At 42.8% G+C, this 14,535-nt stretch overlaps 1 protein-coding gene across 2 annotated transcripts in view; it reads right to left on the minus strand.

Moving 5' to 3' along the window:
- LOC123989445 (nuclear receptor subfamily 6 group A member 1-A-like) overlaps positions 1–14,535 on the minus strand; it is a 211,906-nt gene that overhangs the window by 161,946 nt on the left and 35,425 nt on the right. For both annotated transcript variants that reach the window (XM_046290461.1, XM_046290460.1), the window contains exon 2: positions 6,034–6,081. In XM_046290461.1, the coding sequence (XP_046146417.1) occupies positions 6,034–6,081 (48 nt within the window). The remainder of the gene's footprint in view (positions 1–6,033; positions 6,082–14,535) is intronic.

Genomic DNA, 14,535 nt, shown 5'->3' on the forward strand with positions numbered 1-14,535 from the left:
GGGAATAGCGCTGGTCAAAAGTTCAGATGGTCAAAGACGTTTGAAGTAAGAGATCCATGTCTTTGTGTGTCTGTTCATGTGTACACCATTGCCTATGGCTTCAATTGCACCTCTTGACCCCTTATTTTCACTGATACAGGAATGGAAGAATTATACAATACTATGTATACCCAGGATGGGACAGCTACATTTGTGACAATTATTATTAGAATAAAGCTTGTGTGCAACAGAGTTTTTATTTAAACTTTGATACAAACAAAAATAAGCCTAATAGATTCCACATTGAGCACATTGCTTCTGGCTGCTGTGAATGACCAGTTAGCACCCAAGGCTGTGGAGGGTCAGTTTGCACCCAGGGCTGTGGATGTCACAGTCTCACCCCCATGCCCTAGGGTGCCCTACTTTCTCTCAGTGGAGAAGGGAGACAGAGAGACAGAGAGAGAGAGAGACAGAGAGAGAGACAGAGACAGAGAGAGAAAGTGGAAGGTCAAGAAAGAAAGACAGGATAAAGTGAGAATGTGGGGAGAAGTAATTGGGAGAGACAGTGATTTTTTAAAAGATTGAGAGAAATATGTAACGACTAACAGAAGGAGAAAGAAGGACAGATGGGGAGGGAGAGAGAAGGACCAAAATAAATAAAAACTATAAATAATTTGAGAAAGAAAGAAAAATGATTTAAGAAAGAATGAGAGAAATGAAGAGAGAGAAAGAAAGACACGGCTATGGTTGGAGACTCATGCGGTGGGTGGCGGTGGGTGGTTGGTCATGCCAGTCCTTTGTGGCTATGGGCCCTGGTTGGCTGACGGGGGCCTAACGCGGCGTGACAGCATGACGGAGAGGAAACGCCGCCTGGCCAAATGCGTCCGGACACCTGACAACCCCTGTGAGGCACTCACCTCACACCCGCTTGGGCCAAACGCCTCCCTTCACACACACACACGTGTAGGAGCACAAACACACGTGCATGCACACACACCATCTCTCCTCCTGCACTCCTATTTCCACCTGTCCTTCTCTCTCACCCTCTTCCTTTACTCAACTTCTTTCCTCCTCATCTGAAGCCCTCCCTGCCATCCATCCTCCTCTACCCCTATAAGAAATCTCCATTCCATTGCTCATCCATTTGTTTTTTTAGTTATGTATTTATGTCTTAACTGGTTAGCTCAGCTATGCCACCTAGTAGGAGATTAGAACTGCAGCACTGATCAGAAGCAATACAGAGGAGATGGAGAGGGCTAGCTCAGGGTCACGTTAAAAGTGCAATAGTAACATCAATCATTTTTTGTCCAACTGATTATTGAAGGTATTTTGTCTCTCATGTCATTTGGAATGGACCTAAAGTATCCAAACTGTCCAAAGGGAAAGGCTATAAGAGGCATTTAAGATGACGAGCAAGACTAATAAGCAATGTCTGAGGACATGTGAGCTGTTCTTCGTTATATCAATATTCATTCTTTATTCCTCAGTGAAACATTGATGTCCTATAACTGCCATACTGATGATTCTGAAGTAGACTGTTTCTCTCCTGGCCATGCCCATGTGAGTCCAGCTTTCATTCTTTGACTCCAGCAGTGGTGTGCCTCCCCCTAGCGGTGATATCAGTCAGTCTCCAAACACATGTGAATTCTACAAGAGTGATGAAACAGTTTTTTACCTTTATTTAACAAGGCATGTCAGTTAAGAACAAATTCATATTTTACAATGACGGCCTACCCCTGGCCAAACCCTCCCCTTGAACCAGGGTCTGTAATGACGCCTCTAGCACGGAGATGTTGTGCCTTAGACCGCTGCACCACTCGGGAGTTGAATTAAATCCATATTGATAGATGATCTAGGAAAGTGCTAACAGTAGAGGCCTACAACAAGCCCTAAAACTACACACTAACATGTACAGTCCTTTTAGAAAGTGTTACAACAATTTAATTTCTATAAGTTTAGAATATTCTGACAATGTAAATTGATTAACTCTAATGAATAAAGTTAAATTGATATGGAGGGCTTTAACTAGAATACAGTGCCGTCAGAAAGTATTCATACCCCTAGACTTAATCCACATTTTGTTGTGTTACAGTCTGAATTCAAAGTGAATTTAGAACAATCTCACCCATCTACACACAATACCCCATAATGACCAAGTGAAAACATGTTTATAGAACTGGTTGCAAATGTATTGAAAATAAAAACATAAATATCTCATTTACAGAAGCATTAAGACCCCTGAGTCAATAATTTGTAGAAGCACCTATGGCGATGATTACAGTTTTGAGTCATCTTGGGTATATCTATCAATTTTGCACATCTGGATTTGGGGATTTTCTCCTATTCTTCCTTGCAGATTTTCACAGGCTCTTTTAAGTTAGATGTAGCAGCAATCTTCAAGTCTTTCCACAGATTTTCAATGGGATTTAAGTTTGGGCTTTGGCTGGGCCATTCAAGGAATTTCACTCTCTTGTTCTGAAGCCATTCCTGCGTGGCTTTAGCTGTATGCTTTGTGTCATTGTCCTGTGGAATGTACACTCCCGTTCAAAAGTTTGGGGTCACTTAGAAATGTTGTTTTTGAAAGAAAAGCTAACTTTTGGTCCATTAAAATAATATCAAATTGATCAGAAAAACAGTGTAGACATTGCTAATGTTGTAAATGACTATTGTAGCTGGAAACTGCAATTTTTTAATGGAATATCTACATAGGCGTACAGAGGCCCATTATCAGCAACCATCACTCCTGTGTTCCAATAGCACGTTGTGTTAGCTAATTCAAGTTTTTAATTTTAAAAGGCTAATTGATCATTAGAAAACCCTTTTGCAATTATGTTAGCACAGCTGAAAACTGTTGTCTGATTAAAGAAGCAATAAAACTGGCCTTCTTTAGACTAGTTGAGTATCTGGAGCATCAGCAATTCTGGGTTCGATTAAAGGCTAAAAATGGCCAGAAACAAATAACTTTCTTCTGAATTCCAAAACACAGGAGTGATGGTTGCTGATAATGGGCCTCTGTATGTCTATGTAGATATTCCATAAAAATAACAAAGATCTTCCTTTTCAAGGTACAATAGTCATTTACAACATTAACAATGTCTACACTGTATTCCTGATGTTATTTTAATGGACAATTCTATCTAGCTTTTCTTTCAAAATCAAGGACATTTCTAAGTGACCCAAAACTTTTGAACGGTAGTGTAAATCTTCACCCCAGTCTAAGGTCATTTGCACTCTGAAACAGGTTCTCATCAAGGATCTGCCTGTATTTGGCTCCATTCATTGTTCCCTCTATCCTCATCAGTCTCATAGCATGATGCTGCCACCACCATGCTTCACGGTAGGGATGATTTTCTGTCTGGTGATGTCTGGTTTTCTCCAGACATAGTGCTAGGCATTCAGGACAAAGAGTTACATTTTTGTCTTATCATTCCCCAGAACCTTTTGCCTTATGCGCTCAGTCTTCCACCTGCCTTTTTGCAAACTCCAGGTGTGCCGTCATGAGCCTTTTTCTCAGGAGTGGCTTCCGTCTGGCCACTCTCCCACGAAGCCCAGATTGGTGAAGTGGTGTAGAGACTGTTGTACTTCTGGCTGGTTTCCCCATCTCAGCCAAGAAACTCTGTCATTTTGTCAGAGTGGTCATTGGGTTCTTGGTCACCTCCCTGACCAAGGTCGTTCTTGCCCGGTTTCTGTTTGGTCAGACAGACAGCTTTAGGCAGTCTGGGAAGTTCCATATTTCTTTTCCATTTCCCAATAATGGATACCACTGTACTCGTGGAATCTCGTGGAAACACTCTAGAAATAGTTTTATACCCTTCCCCAGATATCTGCCTCTGAGATCTACTGAAAGTTCATTGGACTTCATGTTATAGTTTCTGCACGGACATAACCCGTCAACTGTGGGACCTTATATAGACAGGTGTGTTTCTTTCTAAATCATGGCCAAACAATTGAATTGGCCCACAGGTGGACTCCAATCAAGTTGTAGTGACATCAAGGATGAGTGAAGGAAACAGGATGCACCCGAGCTCAATTTGGAGAGTCATAGCAAAGGGGTGTGAATACTTATGTAAATTAGATATTTCTGTATTTAATTTTCAATACATTTCCCCCCAAAAATCTAAAAACATTTTATCACATTGTCATTATTGGGTCTTTTGTGTAGAATGGTGGGAAAAAAACTATTTAATACATTTTGAGGCTGTAACAACAAAATGTAGAGTAAGTCAAGGGGTATGAATACTTTTTGAAGGTACTGTACCGTAGTAGATAATGGTGAATTTGATTTTAAAATCTTTGATACCTCACAATCTCCTTTTTAACTAAATGGTCAAGCAGGTTTTTACCTAAAAGGCTTGAACAAGGATTGAACAAAGCTCATGCTGAGTAACCTCCATACCCTTCAATGGAGAAACCTCAACTACCTCGTACCCCTGCACATTGACTCAGTACCGGTACTCCGTGTACATAGCCTCGTTATTGTTATTTATTGTGGTAGTATTTTCTAACGTTTTAACTATGCATTGTTATGACGGGGATTGTAAGTAAGCATTTCACAGTAAAGTCTACACCTGTTGTATTCAGCATATAAGACAAAATTAAATTGATTTGATTTTAAACATCAATAGAATAGCACCACTGCAGAGAAAATCAATCAAGTTTACAGAAGGGCAGGCAGTTCACACAAACCAAGGAGTACCTGATGAGGGTACATTCTTAAAGGGACAAGATACTACAATAAAAAAAAGGTGAGGGATGGGGCTGGAGAAAATTAACCAATCATAGACAGAGCTACGGCTGCAAAGATTATATACAAATTGTAGTTTAAACAATGTTTTGAGTTGTTACAACGTGTTTACAATTAAAGTTAGAATGCAGAGAACGCATTATGCAGTGAATTATCGTAATGTTTATGTGTCAAGTCATCCCATAAGGGATGGGTTGTCAATTGGAAATTTGACACAAAAATAAAATTGCATTAATTAATTCACACAGTGCATATTTGGGGTTCTGAGAGAGTACGAATGATGAACTTACCTCATTAGGCATTTAGAAGATATATATTAATAATTGAAAATATAGAATTCATTTAAAAGTAAAACAATGTATGCAGATTGTTTTCACATTTGATCACCTTGTGCTACTTATTATGTATTGCATTTCAGCAGATACACATTCAGCAGATACACATTCAGCAGATACACATTCAGCAGATACACATTCAGCAGATACACATTCAGCAGATACACATTCAGCAGATACACATTCAGCAGATACACATTCAGCAGATACACATTCAGCAGATACACATTCAGCAGATACACATTCAGCAGATACACATTGACTTTGTACACAGTTGTGAGCCACAGTTCTGCATGACAATACAGAATGGCACTGGATAGGGAAAGGGAAGAGGGATACCTAGTCAGTTGTACAACTGAATGCCTTCAACTGAAATGTGTCTTCCGCATTTAACCCAACCCCTCTGAATCAGAGAGGTGCGGTGGGCTGCCTTAAATTGACATAGTAGCGTGACCAGAGAAATATCACCGTCTATCCGAGGAAAATGTTTGTGCTACATTACAAAACAAGTTTTAAAAAGTATCCCTATGAGCAAAAGACTTTGAAAATAATTTGAAAAGATGTTGTATGGGTTGAAAATAAAAATATATATATCTTGTAATCACTGGAGTTTTTCCCCCAACACAGGTAACCAGAAACTACATTAGTACTCAACACCAGATGGTGCCAGTTAGTCTACTGCAACTACAATCACCAGACAAAATGTCATTTACCACAGTGAACCATTATACTCAGGTTGTAATTCAAATCGAATCTGTGTGTTAAATGACAATTTAACAAGTAGAAGCACGACACACACACACACACACACACACACACACACACACACACACACACACACACACACACACACACACACACACACACACACACACACACACACACACACACACACACACACACACACACACACACACACCAGATTGGATCTCTGTGCTGAATATATTCTAGTGAAATAAGGAGTCTTTCACTTACCTATCCCATCGCTCGGTTCAGCATGGAGACCGTGGTCTGCATAGAAGCCTGGGAAGAGAGATGGACTTTAGACTTTCACACTATGAATTGAGGTACATTTCTCCAGCTCCATTCCTCAGCTTTGTAGCAACCTAAGTAGCTAGGCTGTTCGGCAGAAACACAAATTCAGTGGCTTTACAGTTCTGAGACAGGAGTAAAACATTTTTTATTTTATATAGCAGTTTTCATTAAATATAGAATCTCAAAGTCACTAGAATGTGTTGTTTAAAGATATTCTGTTCCAAGATGTATTTGTACTTTAATTGTTTTGATCCCTACTAAAACAAAGGTGATACTATCATTGTTGCAGTGAGGCTTAGGCTATAATATCCAATATAAAATTGAGCAACGCAAGAAATGGTCACTGTAAAGCAGACAAGTTAGAAGTCGCATGTTGTGCGAATCAAATAGGACAGTGTGTGTGTGTTTCTGTGGTCACACTATTAGCCATCCTGCTTCATAATCACATACATTATGTTCTACAATAGGCTCTCTACCTCCCTCTCTTTACTACGACACACGTTTGCCCATCACTCACAAAAATCTATGTCAAAGAATCTCACACACACGCGCCAGACCCCCACAGACACACAGCCATGGCCCTCCCCCACCTGGGTAGCAGGGTTAACTGAATGCTGTCTAGGGAGACCCTGTTGAAAAGAAGAGCCCATCCCTCATAAGTTTCTTGCCCTCTGGGCCCCCTCTGCCTCCTCTCCGCCCCAAAACCTTGTTTGTATTTGGGCTTATACCCTGCTGAGCAGAGGGCGCCTGGGTCCCGAGCTGGACCTTTGCGCATCAGAATGGAAGCGCGCGTGTGCGCACACACACACACACACACACAAACTCTCTCCCTCCAAAAAAACATCTGCCTAATCCTCTTGTTCCTCACTCTAGGGAAACACCGGAGCCTTTGTCCTCCTCCTTTTGTTGTGTTTAGTTTCCTTTTGGTTTAATGTCGCCACGCGTCCCCCGCTCCCCCTTTTGGTTTAATGTCGCCACGCGTCCCCCGCTCCCCCTTTTGGTTTAATGTCACCACGCGTCCCCCGCTCCCCCTTTTGGTTTAATGTCGCCACGCGTCCCCTCTCCCCCTTTTGGACTAATGTCGCCACGCGTCCCCGCTCCCCTTTTGGTTTAATGTCGCCACGCGTCCCCAGTCCCCCTTTTGGTTTAATGTCGCCACGCGTCCCAGCTCCCCTTTTGGTTTAATGTCGCCACGCGTCCCCGCTCCCCCTTTTGGTTTAATGTCGCCACGCGTCCCCGCTCCCCCTTTTGGTTTAATGTCGCCACGCGTCCCCGCTCCCCCTTTTGGTTTAATGTCGCCACGCGTCCCCCCGCTCCCCCTTTTGGTTTAATGTCGCCACGCGTCCCCGCTCCCCCTTTTGGTTTAATGTCGCCACGCGTCCCCGCTCCCCTTTTGGTTTAATGTCGCCACGCGTCCCCGCTCCCCCTTTTGGTTTAATGTCGCCACGCGTCCCCTCTCCCCCTTTTGGTTTAATGTCGCCACGCGTCCCCGCTCCCCTTTTGGTTTAATGTCGCCACGCGTCCCCTCTCCCCCTTTTGGACTAATGTCGCCACGCGTCCCCGCTCCCCCTTTTGGACTAATGTCGCCACGCGTCCCCGCTCCCCCTTTTGGACTAATGTCGCCACGCGTCCCCCCTCCCCCTTTTGGTTTAATGTCGCCACGCGTCCCCGCTCTCCCCTTTTGGTTTAATGTCGCCACGCGTCCCCTCTCCCCTTTTGGTTTAATGTCGCCACGCGTCCCCGCTCCCCCTTTTGGTCTAATGTCGCCATGCGTCCCCCAGTCCCCCTTTTGGTTTAATGTCGCCACGCGTCCCCACTCCCCCTTTTGGTCTAATGTCGCCACGCGTCCCCAGTCCCCCTTTTGGTTTAATGTCGCCACGCGTCCCCGCTCCCCCTTTTGGTCTAATGTCGCCACGCGTCCCCAGTCCCCCTTTTGGTTTAATGTCGCCACGCGTCCCCCGCTCCCCCTTTTGGTTTAATGTCGCCACGCGTCCCCGCTCCCCCTTTTGGTCTAATGTCGCCACATGTCCCCCGCTCCCCCTTGGTGGGCTGATGTTGCCAAGCGTCCCCCACTCCCCCTTTTGGTCTAATGTCGCCACATGTCCCCCGCTCCCCCTTGGTGGGCTGATGTTGCCAAGCGTCCCCCGCTCCCCCTTGGTGGGCTGATGTCACCAAGCGTGCCCCGCTCCCCCTTGGTGGTGGCTCTCTGACAGAAACACTAAAAGATGCTGGTTAAGTAAGGCTGACGCAGTTAGTTCTGCTATCTGTCTCTTGATTGTCTTTGAGAGAAGATGACCTTCTGGGCTTCTATTTTGCTATTAAAGTTTAGCTGACGTCCACTCTGGAGGGAAGAATTTGTGGATAATCTAGAATTTGCTGACGGCTCCTGTTCTTCCAATCATGGGTTTCAGATACCTGGGATAACGTTAGCCCTATTCATCAATTTGTGGATTCAATAAAACTCAAGAAAATACATGTTTAAAATAAAAGAAACTGGATGTCCTACTGTCAAAGAGTATACTTTTTTTAACACAATATTCAAGTACGGGCCATATAAAACTGAACCAAAAGTGAAGTAAAAATGTACAAACTAAACAAAGTGTGGATAAACTGTAAATACTCGTGAACAACCTGGGGGAAAAAACAGGGGGGGTTAAAAAGAGACGTGAAACAAATTGAAATGAATGAGAACCGAAAATATGACGTTCAGTGTTACTGCTTATGTACTTCCACAAACCAAAAAAATAACAAATATCTATTTTGCTACTCCGGGTGTAATATTCTACAGTACAGTAATGGGGGAAAAACTATAAAATACAGCGAGGACACACAGCATTGAAAGACAGCCAATAGGGGTACACAGTTAGGCTTCACTTGAGAGAGAGAACGTTGAAAAGGGAGCGAGGGACAACAGAGGTCGAAATGAAGTACCATGACAGTTTTCCACCTCAATTTCTGAGGCCCGATGATCCATCTATCCTCATGTTCCAATGGATTGAGCCCCTCAAGATCTCCAGTTTACGTCCTTCTACCTCACACCAACATCTTCTCATTTCCTACGGAGCTTGGCAATGGATACAAAACCAGCAGAAAGAAACAGCAACTGATAAAACAATAAACCATGACAAGGAACACCGGTTGAGACCACGCTCAACAAACTCGGTTGTGGAAAACTGTACCATTGTCGCATTTTACAGAGAAATGTGAAAACGAATGGACAAAAGTCAGTGAGTATGATTGAGCACAGATACCAAGGGAAAAAAAACATCTAGGCAATTGGCTCTCTCTCGTCATCAAATCTCTACCACAATAAGTACAGACAGCTTTCACTAACAGACCATCATAATGAAAGGCACGTTTTCCATTCTCTATTCTACTCAAACACATCAAATATACACCTATTCCAGTTTATAAGTCAGATTGTGTAAAATAAACATTTGGAAAACCATGAACAGCTAAATGACAAATATAATTTATGGATTAAATGATGTATTCATTTGTTTCCACTATTTGTCCAGACCACGCACAACTTGTATTTTCAACCACTCCACACATTTATTGTTAACAAACTATAGTTTTGGCAAGTCGGTTAGGACATTACTTAGTAATTTTCCCAACAATTGTTCACAGACAGATTTTTTCACAAAAATTCACTGTATCTCAATTCCAGTGGGTCAGAAGTTTACACACACATATAGATACATACATATATATTTGAAGTGAACACCCTCTACCATCCATCTGCACTTGCAATACTTAAGAAAATGTGTTTTTAGTGGCAGTCTGGTTAAGAGGTAGTGCTACAGACTTTCTGGACCACACATTCATCCAAAAGCTCACTCAACTGGTTCTCTCTTACACGCACCACTTTCTATCCAACCCTCCTAATTACAATTTATCTCCAATCTTCACCATTGTCTGAAAAACATATATATATATTTTTTAACGGAAAGGGCAGAACTAATTACGCAACAACCATTTTTTTTAAAATGTTATTTCTTAAATTCCCTTCAACCACAGTGCCTATCAGAGTGGATGTTGTTCTCCAGGACACACACTCACCCATCATGATGACTTTCTGTCAGTGTAGCCGTCTCCTCAAGACTCCCTCCGACACCATCTGCACTCAACACTGAATAGTGAACACTGCCCTCTGTCTGTCTAGCTGGGTCTGCCCTGCCCACTCACATAATCACTCATTCACTCACTCACTCCAATTGACTCTAATCATCAGTCAGGCAGGATTCTGCTGTCTCGGGTGATGGGGGTGATGGAGACCCCTTCCCATGCGCACACACACACACACACACACACACACACCAGCTGCCCGTTTCTGAGCCGACGCGTGCCGGCTGCCCCCCGACACACTCCAACGGACAGCAGCATATGTTCTTTCAGAAAAGCGCAAGACAGACTTCCAAAGAAAACACATACAGCAGAGAGCAACCGGCAAATAATCCTATTGACTTCAGCAGAGAAACTCTCTTCCTTGAAAAAGGATGAGACTAAACACAAGACAACATAATATATGTTTCTGACCATCACACAGACAACAGAGGACAAAATGATAAAAAAAAATAAAAAAAGATAAACCTCAAGGTTTTCGAATCCAGGCTGTATCACATCCGGGCCGTGATTGGGAGTCCCATAGGAAGGCGCACAATTAGCCAAGCGTCGTCCAGGTTTGGCCAAGGTAGGCCGTCACTGTAAATAAGAATTTGTTCTTAACTGACTTGCCTACTTCAATAAAGGTTACATTTATTGAAGATTGAATAAAAGGTTGAAATGTATTACATTTTTAAATGTAATTTTTAATTAGAGCAGCAACATCAGCCCCTTGGCCCTTTTGAAGGACTTCGGATAAAAAAATATATATAATATACACAAACAAACACACAGTTGAAGTCGGAAGTTTAAACCTCGTTTTTCAACCACTCCACCAATTTCTTGTTAACAAACTATAGTTTTGGCAAGTCGGTTAGGACATCTACTTTGTGCATGACACAAGTAATTTTCCCAACCATTGTTCACGGACAGATTATTTCACAAAGAATTCACTGCATCACAATTCCAGTGGGTCAGAAGTTTACATACACTAAGTTGACTGTGCCTTTAAATAGCTTTGAAAATTCAAGAATATTATGTCACGGCTTTAGACGCTTCTGATAGGATACTTGACATCATTTGAGTCAATTGAAGGTGGATGTGGATGTATTTCAAGGCCTAAGTTTAAACTCAGTGCTTCATACCGCTCAGGAAGGAGACGCGTTCTGTCTCGTACAGAATAACGTACTTTGGTGCGAAAAGTGCAAATTAATCCCAGAACAACAGTAAAGGACCTTGTGAAGATGCTGGAGGAAACAGGTACAAAAGTATATATTTCCACAGTAAAAACGAGTCCTATATCGACATAACCTGAAAGTCCTCTTAGAAAGGAAGAAGCCACTGCTCCAAAACCACCATAAAAAAAGACAGACTACGGTTTGCAACTGCACATGGGGATAAAGATCATACTTTTTGGAGAAATGTCCTCTGGTCTGATGAAACAAAAATAGAACTGTTTGGCCATAATGACCATTGTTATGTTTGGAGGGAAAAGGGGGAGGCTTGCAAGCCGAAGAACACCATCCCAACAGTGAAGCATGGGGTGGCAGCATCATGTTGTGGGGGTGCCTTGCTGCAGGACGGACTGGTACACTTCACAAAACAGATGACATCACGAGGCAGGAAAATTATGTGGATATATTGAAGCAACATATCAAGACATCAGTCAGGAATTTAATGCTTGGTCGCAAATTGGTCTTCCAAATGGACAATGACCCCAAACATACTTCCAAACTTGTGGCAAAATGGCTTAAGGACAACAGCGTCAAGGTATTGGAGTGACCATCACAAAGCCCTGACCTCAATCCTATAGAACATTTATGGGCAGAACTGAAAAAGCGTGTGCGAGCAAGGAGGCCTACAAACCTGACTCAATTACAAAAGCTCTGTAAGGAGGAATGGGCCAAAATTCAACCAACTTATTGTGGGAAGCTTGTGGAAGGCGACCCAAAACATTTGATCCCAGTTTAAACAACTTAAAGGCAATGCTACAGAATACAAATTCAGTGTATGTAAACTTCTGACCCACTGGGAATGTGATGAAATAAATAAATCATTCCCTCTACTATTATTCTGGCATTTCACATTCTTAAAATAAATTGGTGATCCCAACTGACCTAAAACAAGGAACACACAGTCAAAAGTTTGGACACTCATGCAAGGGTTTTTCTTTATTTTTTTACTATTTTCTACATTGTATAATAATAGTGAAGACATCAAGACTATGAATTAACACATATGGAATCATGCAGTGACTCAAAAAAGTGTTAAACAAATTCTTCAAAGTAGTCACCCTTTGCCTTGATGACAGCTTTGCACACTCTTGGCATTTTCTCAACCAGCTTCACCTGGAATGCTTTTCCAACAATCTTGAAAGCTTTTCCCTCACACTGGGGTCCAACTCATCACAAACCATCTCAATTGGGTTGAGGTCGGGCGATTGTGGAGGCCAGGTCATCTAATGCAGGTACTCCATCACTCTCCTTCTTGGTCAAATTGTCCTTACACAGCCTGGAGGTGTGTTGGGTCATTGTCTTGTTGAAAAACAAATGATAGTGGGACTAAGTGCAAACCAGATGGGATGGAGTATCGCTGCAGAATGTTGTGGTAACAATGTTGGTTAAGTGTGCTTTGAATTCTAAATAAAATCACAGACAGCCACCAACAAAGCACCATCACACCTCCTCCTCCATGCTTCACGGTGGGAACTACACATGCGGAAATGATCCGTTCACCTACTCTGTGTCTCAAAGACACGGCAGTTGTAAACCAAAAATGTCAAATTTGGACTCTTCAGACCAAAGGACTGATTCCCACTGGTCTAATGTCCATTGCTCGTGTTTCTTGGCCCAAGCAAGTCTCTTCTTCTTATTGGTGTCCTTTAGTCGTGGTTTCTTTGTAGCAATCCGACCATGAAGGCCTGATTCACGCAGTCTCCTCTGAACAGTTGATGTTGAGATGTGTCTGCTACTTGAACGCCGAAGCATTTACTTGGGCTACAATTTCTGAGGCTGGTAACTAATGAACATATCCTCTGCAGCAGAGGGAACTCTGGGTCTTTCTTTCCTGTGGCGGTCCTCATTTGCCAGTTTGGTCGTAACGCTTGATGGTTTTTGCAACTGCACTTGAAGAAAATGTAAAGTTCTTGAAATTTTCTAGATTGACTGAACGTCATGTGTTCGATCAGTTTCAAGTCTGGGCTCTGGCTGGGCCACTGAAGGACACTCAGAAACTTTTCCCGAAGCCACTCCTGCATTGTCTTGGCTGTGTGCTTATGGTCATTGTCCTGTTGGAAGGTGAACCGTCGCCCCAGTCTGAGGTCCTGAACGCTCTGGAGCAGGTTTGCATCAAGGGTCGCTCTGTACTTTGCTCCATTCATATTTCCCTCGATTCTGACTAGTCTCCCAGTCCCTGCAGCTTAAAAACATCCCCACAACATGATGCCGCCACCACCATGCTTCACCGTAGAGATAGTGCCAGGTTTCCAGACGTAACTCCTGGTATTCAGGCCAAAGAGTTCAATCTTGGTTTTATCAGACCAGAAAATCTTGTTTCTCATGGGCAGTGTCTTTAGTTGTGATTTGGAAACTCCAAGCGGGCTGTCATGTGCCTTGTATTGAGGAGTGGTTTCTGTCTGGCCACTCTACCATAAAGGCCTGATTGGTGGAGTGCTGCAGAGATGGTTGTCCTTCTGGAAGGTTCTCCCATCTCCACAGAGGATCTCTAGAGCTCTGTCAGATTGACCATTGGGTTCTTGGTCACCTCCCTGACGAAGACCCTTCTCCCTTGATTGCCCAGTTTGGCAGTTCCAAACTTCTTCCATAGAAGAATGGAGGAGGCCACTGTGTTCTTGGAGACCTTCAATGCTGCAGACATTTTTTTTATACCGTTCCCCAGATCTGTGCCCCGACACAATCTTGTCTCTGAGCTCTACGGACAATTCCTTCGACCTCATGGCTTGGTTTTTGCTCTGACATGCACTGTCAACTGTGGGACCTTATCTAGACAGGTCTGTGACTTTTCAAATCATGCCCAATCAATTGAATTTACCACAGGTGGACTCCAATCAAGTTGTAGAAACATCTCATGCATGATCAATGGAAACAGGATGCACCTGAGCTCAATTTTGATTCTCATAGCAAAGGGTCTGAATACTTATGTAAATAATGTATTTCTGTTTTAAATACATTTGTCCATTTCTAAATACCTTTTTCGCTTTGTCATTATGGTGTACTGTGTGTAGATTGATGAGGGGGCAAAAATATTTTTGAATCCATTTTAGAAAAAGGCTGTAACGTAACAACATGTGGGAAGGGGTCAGAATACTTTCTGAATGCA

Source organism: Oncorhynchus gorbuscha, linkage group LG11, assembly GCF_021184085.1.
Source record: "Oncorhynchus gorbuscha isolate QuinsamMale2020 ecotype Even-year linkage group LG11, OgorEven_v1.0, whole genome shotgun sequence".
Lineage (NCBI taxonomy): Eukaryota > Metazoa > Chordata > Actinopteri > Salmoniformes > Salmonidae > Oncorhynchus > Oncorhynchus gorbuscha.